The 24,437-nt window shown below is 36.7% G+C and overlaps 1 protein-coding gene across 5 annotated transcripts in view; it reads left to right on the top strand.

Moving 5' to 3' along the window:
* The first annotated feature begins 177 nt into the window (after positions 1-177).
* Positions 178-24,437, top strand: part of LOC109093216 (sister chromatid cohesion protein PDS5 homolog A) — a 29,985-nt gene continuing 5,725 nt past the window's right edge. For 2 of the 5 annotated variants that reach the window (XM_042716209.1, XM_042716205.1), the window contains exons 1-29: positions 178-334; positions 1,062-1,223; positions 9,336-9,539; positions 9,787-9,873; positions 10,059-10,156; positions 10,240-10,366; positions 10,460-10,540; positions 10,688-10,828; positions 10,917-11,032; positions 11,137-11,231; positions 11,333-11,478; positions 15,362-15,513; positions 15,641-15,754; positions 15,905-15,986; positions 17,287-17,335; positions 17,494-17,633; positions 17,818-17,933; positions 18,575-18,680; positions 18,914-19,074; positions 19,199-19,322; positions 19,470-19,628; positions 19,712-19,780; positions 19,860-19,996; positions 20,097-20,220; positions 22,856-23,060; positions 23,157-23,271; positions 23,419-23,551; positions 23,637-23,756; positions 23,835-23,903. In XM_042716209.1, the coding sequence (XP_042572143.1) occupies positions 1,098-1,223; positions 9,336-9,539; positions 9,787-9,873; positions 10,059-10,156; positions 10,240-10,366; positions 10,460-10,540; positions 10,688-10,828; positions 10,917-11,032; positions 11,137-11,231; positions 11,333-11,478; positions 15,362-15,513; positions 15,641-15,754; positions 15,905-15,986; positions 17,287-17,335; positions 17,494-17,633; positions 17,818-17,933; positions 18,575-18,680; positions 18,914-19,074; positions 19,199-19,322; positions 19,470-19,628; positions 19,712-19,780; positions 19,860-19,996; positions 20,097-20,220; positions 22,856-23,060; positions 23,157-23,271; positions 23,419-23,551; positions 23,637-23,756; positions 23,835-23,903 (3,396 nt within the window). In that variant the 5' untranslated portion in view covers positions 178-334; positions 1,062-1,097. The other 3 variants (XM_042716207.1, XM_042716206.1, XM_042716208.1) reach the window with 3 other exon arrangements.

Raw genomic sequence — 24,437 nt, 5'->3', positions numbered from 1 at the left:
CGTATGTTATGCAAATGCCTACATTATTAACACATGCAGATGCGGTTGTAGAAGCTAATATAGAGGCGCGTCTTCTCTGAGATTTACGGTAAACCAAGTTCAGCGCCGTTCTTTCACAATGTATGCGTCTCTTTTCTAACCTGTATGGTAATGTTTCTCCCTCCTTCGGCGCGTTGCAATACCATCTTTCAGCCAATGGGGTCGCTGCGCCTCCACTTTCCACGCGAGGACGTTCACACAAGCCTGTATGAAAGAGACGGAGCTTTGTGCCCTAAACTAAAAAAAAAAACACCCGAACCCGACTCATGAATTAAACCAACGAATTGTCTGTGAGGTAATAACCGGGGAATTGTCTGTAGGCGGTTGTAAGGCAACTGGGGTCGCTCGAGGGAGTTTAATTGAAACAGTTTGTGTGGGATGATCAAGTTGGTGGTCGCTTTTTGCCTCGCTGAGTGAACTTGTACAGAGAAAACAAGTAAACAATTCAGATTTCTTACCGCCTAAAGTTAAGATAACGGCCGTAGAGGAGTAGTGTCGAGTGAGCGGTATGGAATAAATGTTTTTGGGGTCACGGGAAGCGGCGGGTTGTGATTTTAATAGGTAAATGTGAGTGTTGGCTGTGTGTTTGTTGAATAGTTTGAGGCCTGGAGCTGACGGCTAGGCCAATAGCAGCTCAAGGAGCTATTTTACTCTGCGAGGTGCTTTTAAACGATGTTTTATTATCCAAGTAGTATAGTTCTGTCTGAACGTGCATAATACGAGGAGACCCTTGTCAGGAGAGCTTTAAATGCATACGTTAGATACTATGTTTTAGTAAAAGCGCGGCAGCGTTCGTTAGCAATCTGGCTAGTAACGTTACTGCTATTAGCCTCAGTAGCTTCGTGCTTTTTTGGGATTTTGCCGCAAACTGTCGTCTGTAGGGTTTTCGTGTCATTGCACGGTTATAGAGATGTTACCTACACGCCCAGAGAGCATGAAACAGAAGTGCATAAGGTGTTTTTTAGTGTTTTTGTAGTGGCGTGGTGGGTTTGTGTGCTGAACTTTAGTGTTGTTGCCTATAGAGGCCAGTAGAGGACCGTCTGTCTGTCTGGAGAAGGATGATGGAGTTCCCGCAGCAGCCTCAGCAGCAAAGACCGGCGGGGGACGGGAAGATCATCTACCCACTGGGTGTCAAAGAGATCACTGATAAAATCAGCAACGATGAAGTCGTCAAACGACTCAAGGTAAGAGTACCAAATGCAATCACATCACTGGAATTAATATATCTAGCTTTATAGCAGGTTTAATTAATAGAAGTTGCCAATTAGATACTTTACTGGAAAACACTAGTGCATGCTTCAACTATTAATCTATAATAGTATTATTTATATAATGTTTTAATGTCCCTTTCTTAAGATGATGAATTGGTTAGACTGGATGGCCATGATGTTGTGTCCTGTCTGTTCTGTACTTGATCACAAGCAGTCACCAGATTTCCTGTAACAGGTTAAATGGCATTTGTGAACGTAGTTTAGTTGTAGTTAAATCCAGTTTTGGCTCCTAAATGGGCGTTTGGTGAATGTACATGGACCAGTAATAGTGCACTAATAATATTTGCAAAATGCAGCTGTCATATTGCTATTGCTCAGCCTTGGGCCATCTAAGATGATGAGTGGTTCTTTTTCAGAATACAATTGAAGAAATTTACCATTACATCACTTGCTTAGAAGTGGATCCTCTGCAGTGAATGGGTGCTGTTTGAAGGAGAGCATCACAATAATTCACAACACAATTCCAGTCCATCATGAACATCTTGTGAGGCTAAAAGCTGTGTGTTTGTATTAAACTATCCAATCTTTAAGACGTTTTACTTCAAAGTGTTGCTTACGGCTAAGTCCCCCATTTATAATATTGCCTTCTCCAGTGAAAATAAATGATCTTGTCTGAAGCAGGAGAGAAATACACACTGATCAAACGCAATCTACAAGCAAAAATAAAGTTCTAAACAAACATGAAACTGGATTTTGATGTGAGAGGACAACAGGGGATGCACTTTTCACTGGAGGAATCATTATTATGAATTATGGACTATTATGGCCAGAAGTGATGATTTAAAGTTAAAAAGTCTTAATGAATAATTAATTACAAACATGCAGCTTTTCACGTCACAAGATGTTAATTGATAGACCAGAGCTGAGTTGTGGAAATATTGTGATGTTTTTATCTGTTGTTTGAACTCTCATTTTGACAACACCCATTCACTGCAGATGGCCCATTGGTGAGCAAGTGATAATGCTAAATTTCTCCAAATCTGTTTTGATGAGGAAAAAAAGAAACTGATCTACATCTTTGATATCCTGAAGCTGACTAAATTTTATTAGCTTGATGTGATCAGACCTGCAGCTTGGAGACTTAATTTCTGTGAAAAAAGCTGTATCTAGTGAATATCAAGACTTTGAGGTATGCAGTTTTGATTTGGGTCAGTAAACAACTAATTTCTTTGTCATTTTCAGTGCATAATTGATGTTTGTGTTCTTTCTGTTTGTTTGCATAGCCTATGTATTTATGGAAGTCAGTGGCACAGAAAGGGTAGTATTATGGTAGTATTGTTTAGAAAAGTTTTCAGAACAACAAAACTTAGTTTACTGAATTTTTCTTACTGTTTATTTGTTTTGAAATAATTTTGGGGAATAAATAAACATGTCAGCAGTGTGGAAGCATTCAAAACTGTCAGAGAAAGACAAAAAAATCATTACAAGCACCGAGAGCGTGAGTCTGTTTAGTACTGCATCGCATGTCTTTAATGAGAAGATGAAGGGGTGGTTGTTGCTGGTAATTGTATAATGATTGAAATCACGAAATGGCCTTAAAAAATTAAATGAACTGCAGAATGTTGTGTTTTCTACTGCACACATGAATTGCATGTATTCAAACAGCGCTGTACAAGCTCACAGCACTATTTGCTTGTTGGCCAGGGTTCAAAGTCCAAAGCGCTGAATTAAGCACTATAGATTATCTACGTTGAAACACCGTCACTCGTCAGTTAACATTTTTGTGAATTTCTGCAAGGCATGTGGCAATGTGATACGTGCGACAAACATCTTCCCAAGATTGTAATGATAATCATTTATAAATCAAAAAAAAAAAAAAAAAAAAAAAACATAGTAAAAACCGTGTTCGGTATTCTGTCTTCGGGCCAGTGTTTCATTTTGTTTGGCTTCAGCCAAGAATTTTTATTTCGGTTTATCCATAATTCTCAGTACATACACTACCAGTCAGAAGTTTTTGAACAGTAAGATTTTTAATGTTTTTTTTTACTGTTTAAAATAACTGAGTTCTGTTTGAATATAGGCCTATTTTAAAATCGTATTTATTCCTGTGATCAAAGCTAAATTTAAGCATCATTACTCCAGTCTTCAGTGTCACGTGATCCTTCAGAAGTCATTCTAATATGCTGATTTGCTGTTCAAGAAACATTTTTATTATTTTTATTATATATATATATTTATATATATATATATATATATATATATATATATATATATATATATGTATTATTTATATATATCATAATTATTATATAAATTAATTATTCATTATTTATTTAAGGATTCTTCGATGAAAAGAAAGAGCCAAAGATCAGCATTTGTCTGAAATTATTTGTTATTATGCATTATACTATTCAAAAGCTGGGAGTTTTTTTGGGGGGGTTATAGAAATGTGTACTTTTATTTTGCTTTTATTTTAGAAATGTATAATTTTATTCTGCTCTGCTGTTTTCAACATAATACATGTAAAAGTCACATGACACTGAAGACTTCACTAACAATTCAGCTTAAGAATAAATTACATTTTAATATATTTAAATAGGAAGCAGTTTTTTAAAATAGTAAAAATATTTCACAATATTACTGCTTTTTCTGTATTTTATTCTTATCAAATAAATGCAGGCTTGATGAGCAGAAAAGAATTCTTGAAAAAACATAAAAAATCTTACTGTTCAGAACTTTTGACTGGTTGTGTATCAAACAATATGTAATAACATAGTAATAGTAACCTCCACGTAATGAAAATAGTTACTCACACTTGTGTGGTTCAACATCGGATCCAGTATAGTCAGAACAGCATCATCTTTCAGTTTCAGGCTTTCTGAAAATCCTGCGTGGAATAGTGCCTTTGTCAAATTGGAAATTTTGAATGTCAAACAACCCTCTACAGACTCCTTGGCAATTGAATCGCCATTGGCTAGTAAATTTTTTAGTTTACGCGCCAGACTGATATATATCTATATATAAAATAAATGTTTGTAAAATGGTTTTTAAATATCTGAAAGTACACTCTTAATATCAGTCAGTCAAGCATTATAATAATCAAGTATTATTTAATAATAGGACTTTAGTAATTAGAAATAAATTTGATAACCGTGTTTGAATGCATATTAGTCATTTTAACTGAATATTTTAACTGGGCTGGTGGTAGTGCTTTTTTTGGTCATGCAGTGTTTCTGTAAAAAAAAAAAAAGATAAGATAATAATGATACTAGGGATGCACGATGAATATAGCACGATATTTAATGCGCATCTCTTCAGTAAAGCTGGTACTTGTCAGTGAACAATGGCTCTGTGTAGTAAATGCTGCTCCACGTGAAAGCACGCACGTGTAGAGATTTACCGCTGATTACAGATCCGGCTTTACTGACGAGATGCACATTAAATATCGTGTAGATATTTATGGTGCATCCCTAAATGATACGAATTCTACTAATAAGAATTATAAAACGCACTGAGGAATAATAAGGATTACTTAGAATTAATGAGCTGCTGGATTCATGAATATTAATCAGGTTTTGTGTGTTCACTAGAACTGATTTGCTGAAATCAAAACAGGGATGATAATAGGTGAGCACCAGCCAATGAGATTGCTGTTTGTGCATTAGCTCCGCCCACTGCCAGAAAACCCGACAGTTCTTAAAAGCTGAAGAATTCCAAAAGAATGCCATTATTTTGACAGGAAAATACAAAGAATATCGTTTACATGTAGCGTGTTAATTTTCTCTCTCTCTCTCTCTCTGTGCTTCTCTCTCACACAAACTCACAGCATGTCTTTCACACAAACTGAAAACATCTCAGCTTGTCATACACTAGAGTTTACGGTACATCAAATACAGGTGCGCTGCACATCCATTGAAATTAACTGAAAAACAGCACAGATCACTTGGCTTGATGGAGAGTGAAACTGATGAATGCGATATTGCGTAGCTTGTCAGTGAACTACGGCTGTCTATTAAATGCTGCTCCATTTGAAAGCAGGTGATGGCGATTTAGCGGTAATCAGGGAACCGGCTTTACTGACGAAATGCATGTGACAATCACATGCGATATATCGCCCAGCCCTAATTCTAATAGCTTCATCATCAAAATGCTGATTTTGGGCGAAACCAGCACTGTACTCCCTCATGTTGTGGAAGCTGTCCTCAGTAAAATGTGCAGCACACAATAGCAAATTGGGGCTATAATGCTATAATGTTATTTTTTAACTCAGGAACAGAGTTAAAAAATAAATTGCAACCACTGTTTCCTGACATCATCTGCACATTCATTATCAGCGTTTATTTGCGCAGCTTGTCAGTTAACAACGGCTCTTTGTAGTAACAGCTGCTCTATGTGAAATCACGCACCTGATGGAATTTATCGCTGATTAGATAACCGGCTTTACTGACGAGATGCGCATTAACGATCGGCCGATCATGATCGGTGCACCCCTAGTAATATTCTTTCTATTTTTAAGGGTAGTGTACTCCCCATGGCTTGTGTCAGCACTGGTCAATGCATTGATTTCTATAAAGTGAAGCATCAGCTTCAGTTTTTCCCTCTGTTGTTTATCCCAGGTGTTTACCCCTCGTCACTAGCTCCGCCCTTGCGCCATAGCTGGTGACCGGAAGAGGAGTCATTTTGAGGGGGAGGGGAGGTTAATGTTTTTGATTAAAGATTACAAGGGCACATGCATTTTTAAAAAAATAATAAAGTGCATAGAGAAATTATTTATAATAAACACTACAGTATTCCATTAAAAAAAAGAAGAATTTTAAATTTTGATTTCATGGTGATGTTAAGCACACAGTCACAGCAGAAATATAGCCCGCTGTCACTTTAAGGGCCGCACAGATACAATTTACTGTTACACACGTATTTTCATTCTCAATTGTGTACGTTCATTTACTACATAACCGACGAGGGTTTACATGAATAATCACTAAGCACCGCACTTGACACATTTGCGTGTATTTGACCGTTTAGGCGCGCACCTTAAGATGACTTCTGTCCGTGTTCTCTTCTGTCTCTGAGTGCATACAAAATCCTCGCGATTTTAAAAACATGAATACATCTAATCAACTTAAATCAAAATGAGTGTTTTAAAATGATCTTTTAGTTTTTTATTAGTTTTTTTTTATTATTATAGATTTATTTGTATTTGCAGTTTGAATGTAATTTGGCAATTTAATGGTAATGTATGCAATTTCAGCAGTAAAATATTTTTCTAAAAAGGAAACAAATTAGTTGTTTATTTTAAGAGACCTATCTTATTTTCTCTTGTATATATCTAGTATTGCTCTTTAATAGAGAAAAAAATACTTCTTATCTGATATTACTCGATTAATCAATGGAATAATCGTTAGAATACTTGATTACAAAAATAATCGATAGCTACAGCCCTACTGGACAATGCTGCAAGTCAAATGGCCATAATTGACGTGATGATAAAAAAAAAAAAAAAAAAAAACCTTTAACCATATAAACACATTTAATTTCACCAAATACACCAAATAATGTTCTTTTTAGCAACATCATATGATCACTTTAACATGCGTTTGTCATAGAAGATAATATAATTAGAGCTCTTGAAATACTAAAATGGAGGCGTATCTGGATTGAAATCCCTCCGGGTCCGGACTTTGAGAAGCACTGTTGTAGACTGTCTCTAAAATGCTTTGCAGTCCTACATTTCAACTTGTGTGTCATATCTTGTTTCTTAATTTGTTTTGTATTGTTTCACACAACCGTTTTGGCAGTGCTGAATAGACGGATATGATTTCAACAAATCAGGCTGATAAATATACCCTTTCAGCTAAAATGTTGTTCACTTTTTGTGGAAAATAACATTGTGATCTCATAGATGAGGCTGTCCTTCTTGTGAACTAAACGTGAATTAGGTCAGCCCGTCCCCCAAAAAATCCAGTGGTGGTGGAAATAAATGGGCAATCAGATTGAAATATAGTTCCACATGTTGTTTTTTCTCTCATAAGTCCTTGATTAATTAAACAACTGTGGGCTCTTTGCAGCAATCAATTTATACACGTTTCCAGAGATTCTTTCACTCTAGCTTTGTGTAGTATTCACTTATTAAAACAGGGAGGGTATCAGAGTTCTTTGGAGGAAAATGGACTGACTGCTGGCCTTCCTGCTTTTGCCAGTGTGCTGTTTTGACTGAGTCTGAAGCTCAGCTGCTTTCCTTGAGCTCAGTGCACAGGTTGCCCTTCCCCCCGCTTTACTAAACATACTCAGCTCTCTCTCGCTCACACACACAGGCGCCAGAGAGAGGTAGAAACTAGAGAACATAATTTCTCCTGGGTCCTAGAACTATAAGTGTTAAGTGCCTGTGAAAGATGAGATCTACAGAAAAGAGTGCATGCATGCAAAGACTCAATGGTCATCTCAGTTAAACATGGCACTCTTCATGCAGATTAGTCTAATTATTTACCTGTAGCAAAGTATGACCATTGCTTTTTGGAAGAGTTAAATCCAATCAACGACAGTTTGTGTCAAAATAAGGAAGAAAAGATCTGTCACTTTTCATCCATATCATTACAAATATTACAAAGAATTCAATACATAACCAACAATCAACAAAAAAAACAATGTTATTTTTGTCGATCAGTAATTATTCCAAATTTCTCCAAAACATTGGTCTTTATTTTAGTAATGGACTTGAAATTACCATTGTGTTTTCTGGCCAAGCATTTCACATTTTCTTTTTTCTATTTGCAAGACTTTTATTGTAGTGGACCTGAACAACACATTTTTTGATCAAAGGTTTCTGTAATCACTTCATTCCAGCTCTGCTCCTCACAAGACATTTTGAGCAATCTTGGAGTGAGAAAGGAAACACTCTGACTTTCAAAAACTATGTTTCTTGCTGCTGGATAAATCACAGCTCCACCTCCGATTCCACTTCCACTCAGCACCACATACATAATCTGGAATATTGTGAACACAGATGAGCAGTGTGATACAAACAGTGAAGCATGATATACTATATATCGGCATTCTTCATACACCCATCAGCCAATCATTTTTGAGGATTTTCTAATAACTATTTCAAAGTAATAAAGTAATTTGATTTCTTAAAGTAATTACATTAATTTGTTGCCATGTTACAGGTTTGTATGTGCAGAAATTCACATGGCTCTGTGGCGTTAAAACCAAGGGAGACAATAATTATAAAAAAAAAATAAATAAATCTAAATAAAGTCCTCAGCGTCCAGTGTTGGCACATGTGACCTGCATGCAAGATGCATTGATTTCCAAAGTCAATGTTTAATAAACTTTATTTGTGTTGCGCTGAATTCAAGATCTGTGTGTCTATGGACTGTTCAGCTGTTACAAAACAAACACGTTTTTTGGCACTGATAAGAAAAAAATAATGTTTTTGTTATTTTGCCAAGTTGCAGTTTGGTTTTGATTCAGTAAAAGTTAAGGCCATTGCACACTGAGTCAGAAATTTTTGCACGTAGAAAAATAATTACGACCTCACGTTGTCAGTCACGTTTACACACTGCCTCCGAAAAAAACTTCCTTCATTCGATCGAAATTTATTTTCATTCTATCGGGTTTGATATTTATTTTATTATCATCCATAAAAAGAAAGAGTGGTGTTTTACTGCTGCCTGCCACAGGACTGTCATTTTGATTGTCTTGTTCTCTCAGTCATGTCTAAGAATAGTCATCTGCCACTGCAACGGTGTGTGATGATTTGGTAGCAATTCATATGTCTGCAAAATGCAGTAAAAGTGTTTGAGCGCTTAACTCATTTTGTTAACGAAAACTATAATAATATAATGTTCTTACCTTTAAAAATAAGGTAGATAAATGCATTCCCTTTACTGCTCTGATGCAGATTTATTGGTTGTTAATGTAGTACTGTAACTATTAACCTAAAAAAAAAAAATCCAGTTGCTGCTGGGATTTGTTAGTAGTTATGTCTTAAAGTTTAGAGAGATTTGCCTTTTACAGAATAATTAATTAAATATTTTGAGATATTTTACTCAGTGCATTAAATGACGCCTTTCTGTCTTATAGTTGGTGGTCAAGACATATATGGACATGGATCAAGACTCAGAGGAGGAAAAGCAGCAGTACTTGGCTTTGGCTCTTCACTTGGCCTCTGAGTTTTTCCTGCGAAACCCCAACAAGGATGTACGGTTACTTGTGGCCTGCTGTCTTGCTGACATCTTCAGGATTTATGCTCCAGAGGCCCCATACACCTCGCATGACAAGCTCAAGGTATGACATGTCCTGCTCAAAACATAAAATTTCACACACGTGACTTTTTTGATAAACTTACCTCTTGCTTATGGCTCACACTAAATATATGATTAAAAACTGATCTCACACTTGCACCTCATGTCAAGCTGTCTTTTTTCCCCATCCTACACACAATCCCATCACCCATTATGAAACAACACAGAATTGAGATTAGCTTTACAGTTTTTAAAAAAAGTAATAAATTTACTTTTTATCCTCTATCTAGGAAATTTTTCTCTTCATTACGCGGCAGTTGAAGGGATTAGAGGATACCAAGAGCCCTCAGTTCAACAGATATTTTTACTTGCTAGAGGTGAGCTTTTCTTTGCGGTGTTTTCACAAATAACTGGTTGTTTATATGTGCATGTTTTAAATGTACTTTCAGGCTTGTGGGGTTATAAGCCACATAGCAGCAATATTTACCAGTTTGTTTTTCATTTAAGATTAAGCATGTAGTTTAATCATCATAGCTAATATGTTGAACTTTAATTTGCACAGAACCTGGCATGGGTGAAGTCCTACAACATCTGTTTTGAATTGGAGGACTGTAATGAGATCTTCATCCAGCTTTTCAAAACTCTCTTTTCTGTCATCAAGTGAGTTTAATTTCAAGTTAGTTTAATCATCTCTTCTGTTATGCAACTGTACTCTTATTGATCAGGACTTTTCCCTCTTCCAGTAACAGCCATAATCAGAAGGTGCAGATGCACATGTTGGACCTGATGAGTTCCATCATCATGGAGGGAGATGGAGTGACGCAGGAGCTGCTGGACACAATCCTCATCAACCTCATCCCTGCTCACAAAGTAGGCAAACATCTTATTACTTCCCAGTCTCATTTCCCAGCCCAGTCTCAGGTGGCTAACCAGTGTGTGGTTGTACCTCTTTCTGTGCTTTAGAACTTAAATAAGCAGGCATATGACCTGGCCAAAACTCTTCTGAAGAGAACGGTTCAGACCATCGAAACCTGTATTGCCTCAGTGAGTCAGAAAAACATCCATTTGTCCTTACAGAATTTAGTACATTTCAATTATTTAATGAGTTCAGTTCTTTTTAAGAAGACAAAATGATATGACAGATGTTGTATTGACTTTCTTCTCTAATCTCTTTCTTCTCCTTCTCTGTAGTTCTTTAATCAGGTGTTGGTGATGGGAAAGTCCTCTGTGAGTGATCTGTCTGAGCATGTATTTGACCTCATTCAGGAGCTCTTTGCAATCGACCCTCTGCTCCTTGTCTCTGTGATGCCACAACTTGAGTTCAAATTGAAGGTGACTTAATGCACATACACTTACTTGCACTTTAGCTTGCATACAAGCACTTTTATTGCAAGACATCTTTTTTTTTTTGTCTGTTTAGAGTAATGATGGAGAGGAGAGGTTGGCTGTAGTGAAACTGTTGGCTAAACTTTTTGGAGCAAAAGACTCTGAACTGGCCACTCAGAATCGCCCACTCTGGCAGTGCTTTCTGGGAAGGTGAGAGATTCCTACCATTGAAAAACTGTCCAGAAAGACAGATTTTGAATATGTATCATTTGAGGTTTATTGAAATCTGATTTTCATTTTATTTCCTTCCAAAGATTCAATGACATCCATGTTCCTGTGAGACTGGAGTGTGTAAAGTTTGCTAGCCACTGCCTGATGAACCACCCAGACCTTGCCATGGATCTTACTGGTGTGTTCAGGATTAATGTGATGTCTACTGATTTTTTATTTTTTTCCATTTTAAGCATTGCTTGACTTGTAAACATCTTGTGTAACTGTCTGTCACTTCAGAATTTCTGAAGGTGAGATCACATGACCCAGAGGAGGCAATCAGGCATGATGTCATTGTGACCATCATCAACGCAGGGAAGAAAGACCTGAACCTGGTGAATGATCAACTGTTGGGATTCGTCAGAGAGAGGATGTTAGACAAGAGGGTAAGAAAGATGCAAAGGTTACCCTAAAGTCATCTGAGTTCAATGGCATGTTTTTCTTTTTCTGTGATATACATTGCAATATAAAAAAAGTACTGTATTGTCTTTAAAGAAAGAACGAACCATTCTAGAAAGATTAGGGTGATTTTATTAGTGGTGGATCTGCATGGAGCATAAATAATTTACTTTAGGGTTAAAAAGTAATTTTTCAGTTTATTTTTGTGTGCGCACCATTCTTCATTGCTGAACAATTTGGGTGTTCAGACTTGGCTCTTAACAAGAACCAACTCAAACCTCTTTCAGTAACAAAGTGAACAGAAAAAAATCTTAGCCTACATTCCCACTATTTTTCACACATTCAGTACCGCAATAAAATATTTATTTTTTTTGTAATTATGAAATAAAAAATATTAAGCAAAAGGGATTATTGAACTGTAAAATAAAAAAGTAATATTTAATAAAAATGCATTTATAGAACAACTGTAAATGTACAGTGCTACTATTTTAATCTAATTTCTTTTGGAACGTTAAACCATCAAACTTTTAATTTGCTGTTTTGCCAGCAAATATGTGCTGCAGGTTTCAGAGTGAGGCATGGCACTCATTTACACTCAGCTCAATGATACAGTGTTTAAGGCTCTGAGCAGCTTGATGTAGAAACACTCATGTAGCTCTCTCATTCGGCAAAAATCCAAATGTTTCTATTAGTGCTGACAAACAATTAATTGCATCCAAAATAAACGTTTTTGTTTACGTAATTGATATGTGTGTACTGTGTATATTTATTATGTATATATAAATATACACACATACAGTATACATTTATAAAATATTTACATTTATTTATATTAATATAATTTATATTATATATAAATATATTTCATATAAAAACATTTTTCTTAAATATGTACATGCATGTGTGTGTATTTATATATACATAATCTACACAGCACCAAAGTCTCTTTAAGAAGTGAGTTTTTGGGAGCGCTTTAGATATCATAGATATACGTTATTTGCGGTATTTAACAGCCGTTTTATCAGTTTTTCGCTCTTACCCAAATGTCACTAAAATAGGCATGGATTTTCGTAAATATTTTTAGTCGTTTAGGTAATCTAGTATGTTTATGCATAAATAAGTCTTTACATAAACATGTTTGAAACGAATAAAAGGTTCTCGCTTATTGTGATTGTTTACGTCTGACGCCATCGTGACGTCATGCTCTGCTACGGAGATAGAATTGTTGCTTAATTCCAAATGGGTAGATTGTGATCCACAGATAAATGTAGAGAGATTTGAAAGTGTTGAACGTGTTGACGGATAAATCTAGTGGGATCCACGGGTGGATCTTGGAGTTTCGCAAATAGGAATTGGATTCACAGATGGTTAAGATTGGATTTGCAAATAAAAAGCATGTTCACAGATATGTATTTGTGTCGCGGCCACAGCTTTGTCTGGCATTTGTTTGTGGGTCGCGTCCTGTGCATCTGTGGATGGCTGCATGCGTTTGTGAGTCGCGTCCTGTGCATTTGCGAGTTGTGGGGCATTTCTTGCGTCGGGACGTGCTGACGGTCCACGGGTGCGTGGACTCCGCCCACCGTCTGCTCGGGCCGGTCGGATGGCGGCCGCATTTCGCTGACCGGTCGTGGCGCGATCTCGCTGTGGCCGGTCGCGTTTTGCTTTGCAGGGGCGGTCTCGTCCTGGGATGGCTTCGTTCGTCTGCATTGGCTCAAGTGGGTAGTGTGGGGGCCGTGGAGGGGGTGGCGTTGCAGTGGGGGACGTTTGGAGCTGGATTTCGTTGGACCATTGGACTGTGTGTCGTGCCAGCCAAGCCACAGTATTTTATGTTGCGTGGCTTTGAAAATGCCAGAGAAACAGTGCGTGATGAAGTGTAGTAGGTTAGACTAGTGCATTTACAGTGTGTTCTTTCACTGTATAATTCAGTTTATTAAATGTATATAAAGTTACAAAAAAAACCATAAAAAAATTAAACATATGCCAACACAAAATAAATATATATATAATATTTTGTAATAGACTATATAATATCTGAGAAACGCTAAATATATATATATATATATATATATATATATATATATATATATATATATATATATATATATATATATAAAATGTCGTGTCTCAAAAATCAACATGATTTCAAATGTGATATTAAAATTATGTGATAATTAATATACAGTTCAATAAACAAAACGTGAATTAAGAGACTTAAGTTTTAGACACCATATTGCTTGTTTTTGCTCTATTTCGACAACAAAAATAACTCCACACAAAGTCACAGCACTGTTTTTCGTCTCTGAGCAACATGACAGCGTTTCGTTTCTGAATGAATCAACCGTTTAAATGATTCAGTTCAATCGCAATGACTCACTTGTTAACAGTGACTTGCTGCAGGTTAATGACCTGCCCAACTCAATCCGAACAGCTGAGTCCTTGGCCATCTTCAAGAATCGGCTAAAAAACACATCATCTCTTCCATCTTTATTTGACCCTCTAACTCTAGCACTCTCTATTCTAATTCTATTCTTAAAAAACACTTGTCTCTTTTAGACTTGCACTCTATTCATTTGCTGCTTGTTTTCTTAAAAAAAAGTCTAATCTTTTTGTATCCTATCTTTTTTCTTTTCATTTATTATAGAATTAACATAAGCAAAAAACACCTCTAACGCTAGCTTGCTCTATTCTTTTTCTATTCTATCTGTTTTCTTTTTATTTATTATATTATTTAAAAGCCCTTGCTATGTGTACTGCATTAAGCTAACTGAGACTTGTTATAACACTTGTTTATCATTGCTCTTTTGTTGATTTTGATTGCTTCCATTGTCCTCATTTGTAAGTCGCTTTGGATAAAAGCGTCTGCTAAATGTAAAAATTCGGTGGAAACACGGCACACACAATTTCCCCGTAAAATCTCTGTAAAAACACCACACACTTCTAACTGCAGCTGCAGTGACGCGCTGACTTTACCGATTAGCGATTGGCTTCCTGCAATTGAGCGGTCATATTGAGTGTTGCATTTTTCCCCATTCAAAACTATACAAGTGACACGTCTTGGGTATTCTATAGTCTTTGACAGTGCACAACCATAGCCGCATTTCCACCGCTGGAACTTTACCCAGGAACTAGGGACTTTGGGCTGGTACTTGGTGTGTTTCCACCGCAGGAACCAGGATCTAAATAAAGTTCCGGGTAGTTCCTGCTCGCAAGGTAGTACTTTTTCAAAGGTCTGGAATTTTGGGGGTGGGACTTGGTTCCTGGTACAATTGTTCCGGGTAATTTCGGTGGAAACACGGCACATATGTTATGTAAACAATCTTTTATTTTGGATGCGATTAATCCTGATTCATTGTTTGACAGTGCTAGTTTCTATATTTGCAATGTAGCCTAGCATTTGGTTTCAAAACAATTATATTTGTTTTGTAAGCTCTGCACTTTGCTCGTGTCCTAGTATCCACTTATTGTCATACATAACAGCATACTTCACAAGTACTTGTTTGAAATAACACCATGGTGGTACGGTGGTCACACTGACCTGCTGAGCAGTGTAACATTGTCTTTGTCTTATATGCTGTGTATGTGCATATTTTATGTGCGCTTTGCCCATGTGTTGCATGTTTGACAGTAAATGTATTATACAAACACTTTGGAAATTGGCACAACATGTTAAAAACATGACTTACATTCTAGAAAATACAATACATTCCATTGTAATTTGATATTCATATTGCAATATTTATTGATTTTATTTTGATATATCTTGGAGCCATGATTCAAATCTACTTAGAATGTAAATGAAAAGGGAGCTGAGAAAATCACACAACACTTCTGTTGTTTTAGATTAAATTTAATTATGATGTTTGGTTTCAGTGGCGTGTCCGTAAAGAAGCAATGATGGGGTTGGCTCAGCTGTATAAGAAGTACTGTCTGCACCATGAGGCTGGGAAGGAGTCTGCATTGAAAATCAGCTGGATCAAAGACAAGCTCTTACACATCTACTACCAGAACAGCATAGATGACAAGTAGGAGCCACACACACATGTACACACAAATAATTTCATCTGCTTTATTGACTAGTTTATTGGCATTAAACAATGAAGCATGCCTAATATCAAAGCATCAGGTTCTTAAAGTGTAATTGTGTAATAGGTTGCTGGTGGAGAAGATCTTTGCACAGTACATGGTTCCTCACAGCCTGGAGACTGAGGAGAAGATGAAGTGCATGTACTACCTTTATGCCTGCCTGGACACTAACGCAGTCAAGTGAGTCTTAATCGACTGTTTTAAAAGCTTATCAGATTTCCAAAAGAGAGTCTCTGGTTCTCATCTGACCGTTTTGACCGTCTATTAACAGCATTTATTTCACTGATGTGTTTAATTATATCAAGCAGAGAACATCTCATTGTTTTTCAGAGCACTGAATGAAATGTGGAAGTGTCAGAATATGCTGAGAGGGCTTGTTCGAGAACTGCTGGACTTACACAAATTGCCTACAGTAAGTTACACAAACACTAATACTCTAATGATGGTGGTACAATAAAACTCTCACTTACATATTTGTCTCTATTATTGGAACATGTACGCACAAACACACCATAAAAAGGCTATGATAACCGGCATTCACCTTGATGCTCTACTTATTTGTTAAAGCCATAGTTAACCCAAACATTGTATTTATTTACTCACAGTTATCTCGTTTCCAACCTGTATGCTGTCGTTATTTTTCAGAGGAACACAAAAGGGTCTGTGTAATGACTAGTGGTCGTTCTATTTATCGTTAAGGCCAAAATATTGGCTGATATTTAGCATTTTTCAAATATCGACATCGGCTGATAAGTTTTTCAGTTTGGCCGATGCGTTCGTGCCGGCTATTGGAGATACAGTGCGCGCCAGTTACATGCTATCACATAAGTATAATTTCCAACATATTTGTGGATTAATAGCTACAGCATTTAATGTAGATTTGTAATGAAAAGCATTTGTAAACAATTAAAGAAATTAAGTTTGACTAATGTAGTAGTATGAAATTTAATTTTAGTTTTTGTTGTTTTTCAGTTATTACAATAATAATAATATATTTCTCTTAGAAATATTATTATTATTATTATTATTATTATTGTTGTTACCTTGCATAATATTACTTGCATAAAATCTTAGATACTGTTAGAACTTAATGCCCTTAATGTTGTCAGTTTTTCTCAGTGGTGTAAAAATGTTATTGAATACCAGTATTTTTCAAGGTATACTATCAAACTTAGAAATTCCAGTATCGTGACAACAGACATAAATTTGTTCTTACTGATATTCTTCATCTCTGCTGAAGCTAGCATTTATTTCTTTAAGTGTTTTTGCATGTAGGTGTGAGCCATTTCCTTCGCATATTGTTTATTTTTATTAAAGAGCAGGTCATATGGTATTTTAAAGTGTCCTAATATTGTGTTGGAGTGGCCTACAACAGGTTTAAATGCACCTAAGGTCAGAAAACATTGTAATTTTCTCAGAATATATATTTAATATTAGAGTCATTTGCCAATGATAATGCACTTTTTTGATTAACAACTTTGCAGATTGTTTTCATTTAAGGATAGCTACATTATAAACTGCAAAAGAGATATTTTTCTAAAACCCATATGACCTGCTCTTTAAAAATGTTCTGAGGGACAATGCGACTGTGTTGTCCTAATCAAAGTTTTTTATTATCTTAACTGACATTTATTTTACATGCCAAAACATTAGTACAATTGACAGATACAGTGACAAACAAAAATTTAACTGTTGTTTTTCTCTTCCTGCAGTCTGAAGCAAACACCACAGCCATGTTTGGAAAACTTATGACCATCGCTAGCCTGTAAATGGATGGTAAGTAAAACCATATATATATATATATAGTAAATTCACAGAAACAAAAAAAACTAAGTATCATAACATATATATGCCTGTAAATGGATGGTAAGTAAAACCATTAGGTTTCAGAATGTGTAATCCGACTCTCTCATTCTCAGAGAATCTCCCAGATCCAGGTAAAGCTCAGGATTTTATGAAGAAGTTTAATCAGGTTCTGGGTGAAGATGAGAAACTCCGTCTTCAGCTTGAGCAACTCATTAGCCCTACCTGCTCATGTAAACAGGCTGAACAGTGTGTGGTAAGTTTAACAACACTATCTCCACCAATCGCATTCAACACTGCACTTTCCAAGCTAACATGATAGGTTTTCATATATAATGTTTATAATGCATATAACTAAGACCTGTTACAGTCAACATTATGTGGTAGTATTAAACATTAAACTGATACAAGTCATCTAAGAGTGATATTTTTTTTTTCAGAGGGAGATCACACGGAAGCTGACATTCCCCAAGCAGCCCACAAACCCATTCCTGGAGATGGTGAAATTTCTGCTGGAGAGAATCGCACCGGTGCACATCGACTCTGAGGCCATCAGGTAGGCGATTAGGTCAAATGGCAGATGAGATTTTTTTTAAATTTATTTTTGTAATTAATGAACATGCATCCAGCAAAAAATTGGCATTATATTTTTATTTGAAATACCTTATTGAAACACTGGTGATTTTTATTTATTTATTTATTTTTTATTATAATATTTTTGTTGTGAGATTTCCACGAATGCTGTCTATCAAGAGTCATTATTATAACATCTGCTGTAAACATACTTTACATGGACTACAATGCCCAAATAAATTCCAATTTGCGCACCTGCAAAATAACTGTACAGACAATCAGCCCGAAAAATCAAGTCAGAAAAGCAAATCGGAAATGATGTGCAGGATGAAGCACAGTCAGAGAGAATGCATGCACTTTGTTTGAACAGCAACATTGGATATGGACTCCTATCAGTGCACCTGCAGATGTAAAGCGAGAACATGAATGAGAGGGGAAGAAAAACTGACTTGAGTGGGAGAGAGATAAGTGCAATATGGGCCATGTGTTTTTACCTCCCAACGGTTGTGTAACACTCTGAATAGCTTGTTATGGGTGAGACACCTAGTGAGAGTGAAGTGTAACTGCAGGTATTGTGTAAACATTTTTGGATCACCAATAAAGTGTTTGTGTGTGTGTGTGCAGCGCCCTGGTTAAGCTGTTAAATAAGTCAATCGAGGGCACTGCTGATGATGAAGATGAGGGAGTAACCCCTGATACTGCCATTCGTGCTGGACTTGAGCTACTCAAGGTACTGTTTTTAACTTCAAATGCACTAGTTTAAAGTTTAAATATCATGGAAAACAGGATTTCTGGATTTTTTTAAATAAGAGTTTGAAATACAATGTAGACTGCAATCACATTAATATAAAAATAAATTGCTGGATATGGGCTATTTGTCTTAATACTAAGTATATTTGACTCATTTGCAGTTATGTTCTTTATTTTAATGTAAGTATGCTGTTCTGTCTGTCCCTACCTTAGGTTTTGTCCTTTACTCACCCCACTGCGTTCCACTCAGCTGAGACTTACGAGTCTTTGCTGCAGTGTCTGAAGATGGAGGACGATAAAGTGGCAGAAGCAGCAATACAGATCTTCAGAAACACAGGACAGAAGATTGAGACAGAACTGCCACAGATTCGCTCGTATGAACAACTCCCACATGCATACACACAACTGTTTAGAACCAGTACCAAGTCTCGTCAGCTTTATTAAAATCAAATACAAACGTTTGACGTAGTAAAATGTTGTTCTGTTATCTTTGTACAGGACTCTAATTCCCGTACTACATCAGAAGGCAAAACGAGGCACCCCCCACCAGGCCAAACAGGCAGTCCACTGCATCCATGCCATCTTTCACAACAAAGAGGTCCAGTTAGCTCAAATATTTGAGGTAAGTCTAAGTGCATAAATGCATTTTTCTTAAAATGCTAACTTTTGACTGTCAGATTCTGTGAATATTACAATAATGACAAGAAGGTAATTTTTTGCTGCATGAGAATTTTTTTATACATGTTTTTCTGTCTGTCTCTTGTTCCAGCCATTGTCTCGCAGTCTGAATGCAGACGTGCCTGAACAGCTCATCACTCCGCTTGTCTCTCTTGGACACATTTCTATGCTGGCCCCAGATCAGTTTGCGTCACCCATGAAGTCAATCGTAGCCAATTTTATCGTGAAGGACCTTCTGATGAATGACAGAGTGAGCATATTGATGTGGTGTTCTGCTTTGAGCATGTATGAATGGTTTTATTGCATGTTAAATGAGCCCTCTCTACCTCTCAGTCTGTGGGAAACAAAAATGGGCGGCTCTGGACAGCTGACGATGAGGTTTCTCCTGAAGTGCTGGCTAAGGTAAAACTTCAAGTAATCAGGTTGAAAACAACATCTCTTGGTGATTTGTGTGTGTATTAATGTGCATGAGTGTTGCCAGGTGCAAGCCATTAAGCTGTTGGTCCGCTGGTTGCTGGGAATGAAGAATAATCAGTCCAAATCAGCTAACTCTACTCTCAGACTCCTCTCAGCCATGCTGGTCAGCGAGGGAGACCTTACCGAGCAGAAAAAGATCAGGTACTAACTGGGAGTCAAGATCCCCAGTGCGATTTTGTATAAAATTACGAAAGCTGTAATATGGCTAATAGGCCCCTAACACGTGTGTTTGTGGACACAGCAAGTCTGACATGTCTCGGCTGAGGCTTGCAGCGGGGAGCGCCATCATGAAACTGGCACAAGAGCCCTGTTACCATGACATCATCACTCCAGAACAGTTCCAGCTCTGTGGACTCGTCATTAATGTAAGTTGAGCACAAGAATACATGGACACATATGGAACATAAAAAATCAGTTACTCTTTTTTTTTTTTTTTTTTTTTTTTTTAGATAATGGCTGGCTTTAAAATTCTGTACTGTTTTGTCTAAATAAAACTAAAACCTGTAAACTAAAATCAGTCATTTTAAATGATGCAAGTGAATTTAGGAATAGCAAGATTGTGTGTATGGTATGAAAAAGGAAAATTCTTAGATTTGCTAAGTATTACATTTAAGTGTTTTTAAAGATGAACTTTCCTGTCATCTAATGCGCACTTAATCTAAAAGTAGAAACTTAGGTAAAATAAATGTTAAGATAAAAATAGGGGAAATAAGCATTACAATTAATTATCCAATATCGACAGAAACTGAAAAATATAAGATGTTAACTGAATGGTACTAATATACAGCGAGAAAAATAAGTATTGAACACATCACCATTTTTCTCAGTAAATATATTTCTAAAGGTGCTGTTGACATGAAATTTTCACCAGATGTCAACCATACATACAAAGAAAACAAAACACATATGTTCAGAAATTAAATTCTGTGTAATAAAAAAAGTGACGTGACATACAGCCAAGTATGGTGACCCATACTCAGAATTCGTGCTCTGCATTTAACCCATCCAAAGTGAACACACAGTGGGCAGCCATTTATGCTGCGGCGCCCAGGGAGCAGTTGGGGGTTTGGTGCCTTGCTCAAGGGCACCTCAGTTGTGGTATTGCCGGCCCGAGTCTCAAACCCACAACCTTAGGGATAGGAGTCAAACTCTCTATTTATTAGGCCACGAATTCCCCAATGGAATGAAAAGGAATGGAATGACCCAGAGGAAAAGTATTTAACACGCTTACTGAAATTTATTTATTACTTTGTACAAAAGCCTTTGTTGGTAATGACTGCTATAAGACACCTCCTGTATGGAGAAACTAGTCGTTTGCATTGCTCAAGTGTGATTTTGGCCCATTTTTCCATACAAACATTCTTCATATTCTTGAAGGTTCCATGGGCCTCTCCTATGAACTCTGATCTTTAGTTCTTTCCATAAATTTTCTATTGGATTCAAGTCAGGTGATTGGCTGAGCCATTCTAGCAGCTTTACTTTCTTTCTCTGAAACCAGTTGAGAGTTTCCTTGGCTGTGTGTTTAGGATCATTGTCTCGCTGGAATGTCTACCCTCATTTCATCTTCATCATCCTAGTTGATGGCAGCAGATTTTTATCAAATATGTCTCAGTACATTTTTCTATTCATCCTTCATTTAATTATATGAATTTTGCCAGTGCCACAACATGATGTTTTTGGGGTGATGTGCAGTGCCATTTGACCTCCAAACATGGTGTGTATTATGGCATCCAAAGAGTTTAATTTTTGTTTCATCTGACCAGACTTTATTCTCCCAGTATTTCACAGGCTTATCTAAATGTGGTGCAGTAAAATTAAAACGAGCTTCAACATGCTTTTTCTTCAGCAATAGAGTCTAGCTTGGTGAGCATGTATACAGGCCATGGTGGTTGAATGCATTACTTATTGTTTTCTTTGAAACAATTGTACCTGCTAATTCCAGGTCTTTCTGAAGATCCCCACAAGTGGTCTTTGGCTCGTAGAAAACTCTTCTGATAATTTTTTTCACTGCTCTGCTCTGTCAGAAATCTTGTGAGGAGCACCTGGTTGTGGCCGGTTTATGGTGAAATTGTTCTTTCCACTTCCGGATTATGGCCCCAATAGTGCTCATAGGAACATTCAGAAGAATAGAAATCCTTCTGTAACCAATGCCATCAGTATTGTTTGCAACAATAAGGTTGTAAAGGTCTTAAGAAAGCTCTTTGCTTTTACCCATCATGAAATGTTTCTTGTCTGACAGGTTTGTAATAAGACACCTTTTTATAGGGCATCAATTGGGACTAAACCAGCTAATGATAATTTCCACTGACAAGGGGCAGGATTGCTTTTCTAATTACTGAAAGATTTCTGCTGGTGTCTTGGCTCTCCATGCCTTTTTTGCACCTCCCTTTCTTTATGTGTTCAATACTTTTTTTCTTGGGTGATTCGACTTTATTACACAGAACGTAATTTTTGAACTTCGATGTATGGATTACATGGTTTGTTACTGACATCTGGGGAAAAATTCATGCCAACAGCACCTTTAGAAATGTATTTACTGAGAAAATGGTGACGTGTTCAATACTTATTTTACCCACTGTATCCGGTGCATCTCTAAGGACTTTCCTTGAAGGTGATGGTGCTAGTAATGCCAAGGTCTTGAGTTGCCTTGGTCAATGCAATGTAAATATAAAATGCACACCTTAAATACAGTGACACTTCTGATTGTACTGTTTATGTGTCTGAAAATTCAAAAATACCACAATAAATATACAAAAAAAAAATAAAAAATAGTGACACTTGCAGTTGGCAAATATATAAATCCAAATGTAGTTTGTTCTACCAAGTCATTAATTTATGTATAAAACTTTTAGAAACACAGGGGCAAAAAACAGCTTATTAGCACTGTTTTGTAACTATCAAATAACATTGGACATATATAAGAACATGCTACAAAAGCGTATATTAGCTACAACTTCACATATTTTCATGTTTTTCCCTCCATTTCCCCTCTTTTTATAGGACGAGTGTTATCAGGTGCGCCAGATCTTTGCTCAGAAGTTGCATCTTGCTCTGGTGAAGCTGTTGTTGCCACTGGAGTACATGGCTGTGTTTGCATTGTGCGCTAAAGACCCAGTGAAAGAGCGCCGTGCTCATGCCCGACAGTGCCTGCTCAAGAACATCAGTGTCCGCAGAGAGTACATCAAACAGAACCCCATGGCCCATGGTAGATACCGTTTTTGGTATCACACATGCCATACTGAGGAACTGCGGAATTGCTTGAATGGCCAAGACCTAAATATCCTGTGTGTTTGATTTTCAGAAAAGCTGCTGTCTCTCCTGCCAGAATATGTGGTGCCATACATGATCCATCTTCTAGCTCATGATCCAGACCTTACCAAACCACAGGATTTGGAGCAGCTCCGAGACATCAAAGAGTGAGTTTCAAACATGTTCACACACTTTTGCACTGCACTTCTCTTTATTTCTGCTCATAATGAGTTGACACAGACACTAATGTTCTCATAGGACGTATGTTTTACATTGAATTCAGACTAATTCAGATAAGTTTTTTTTTTTTTCAGGTGCTTGTGGTTCATGCTGGAGGTGTTGATGACAAAGAATGAGAATAACAGTCACTCATTTCTGAGGAAGATGGTAGAGAACATCAAACAAACAAAAGATGCTCAGGTCCCAGATGACCCAAAAGCAAATGAGGTCTGTCACCATTAAGCTATCCTGCATAATGTTTATGCATTTCTGAATCCCAGTGTTTTTTACTCTTGTTCTCATGTATTTACAGAAACTTTACATTGTGTGTGATGTGGCGTTATTTGTGATCGCGAACAAGAGCACTTCATGTCATCTGGACTCCCCAAAAGATCCTGTGCTGCCTAGCAAGTTCTTTACCCCACCTGATAAGGTAACCACCACTCTAACTGCAGTGACACTTTACGTGTGATCTTACTATGAAACTCATTCTGTCTGCCCCTCTCTACAGGATTTTATCAATGATAAGGAATATTTGTCACCAGAAGCCAAAATAGTTCTGCAGACAGGAAAGATCCAGGTAGGTTTTTGTCACATCTGCTACTGTATTTGAGTAATACCCTGATGAATTTCTAGTGATGAGTACAGTAAGTTTTAAAGATTTTATAAATTTAGACACTTTATAGTTTATGCAAATAAAAACACAAAAATAGATACTATTGTTCAAAAGTTTTGGGTCAGCAAGAACAGTATTTACTGACACTTTACTGGCATTTTAAAATGATTTCTAAAGGATCATGTGACACTGAAAATCCAGCTTTGCCAGGAAAAAATTACATTCAATTATTTTACATCGCAATTTCACAGTATTAATGTTCTTGATCATATTTTTGATTAAATACAGCCATGGTAAGCATGAGAGTGAGATCTTACCTACTCCAAACTTATGAACAATTAAACAAAAATAAGTAATACTATTTTTTTCATTACATTTAAAGATGAGAACATTATAATCTCCAAGTAAGTAATTTAGGTTCAGCAGACAAAAAAAGCTGAGTATGTTCAAAGTTCAAAGTAGTTGGGAGTTTTACACACAGGGATCGATGACATATCA

This window comes from Cyprinus carpio, chromosome B1, assembly GCF_018340385.1.
Source record: "Cyprinus carpio isolate SPL01 chromosome B1, ASM1834038v1, whole genome shotgun sequence".
Classification (NCBI taxonomy): Eukaryota; Metazoa; Chordata; class Actinopteri; order Cypriniformes; family Cyprinidae; genus Cyprinus; species Cyprinus carpio.
Note: the sequence above shows the minus strand (reverse complement) of the source record. Positions and strands in the feature narration are given on the sequence as shown.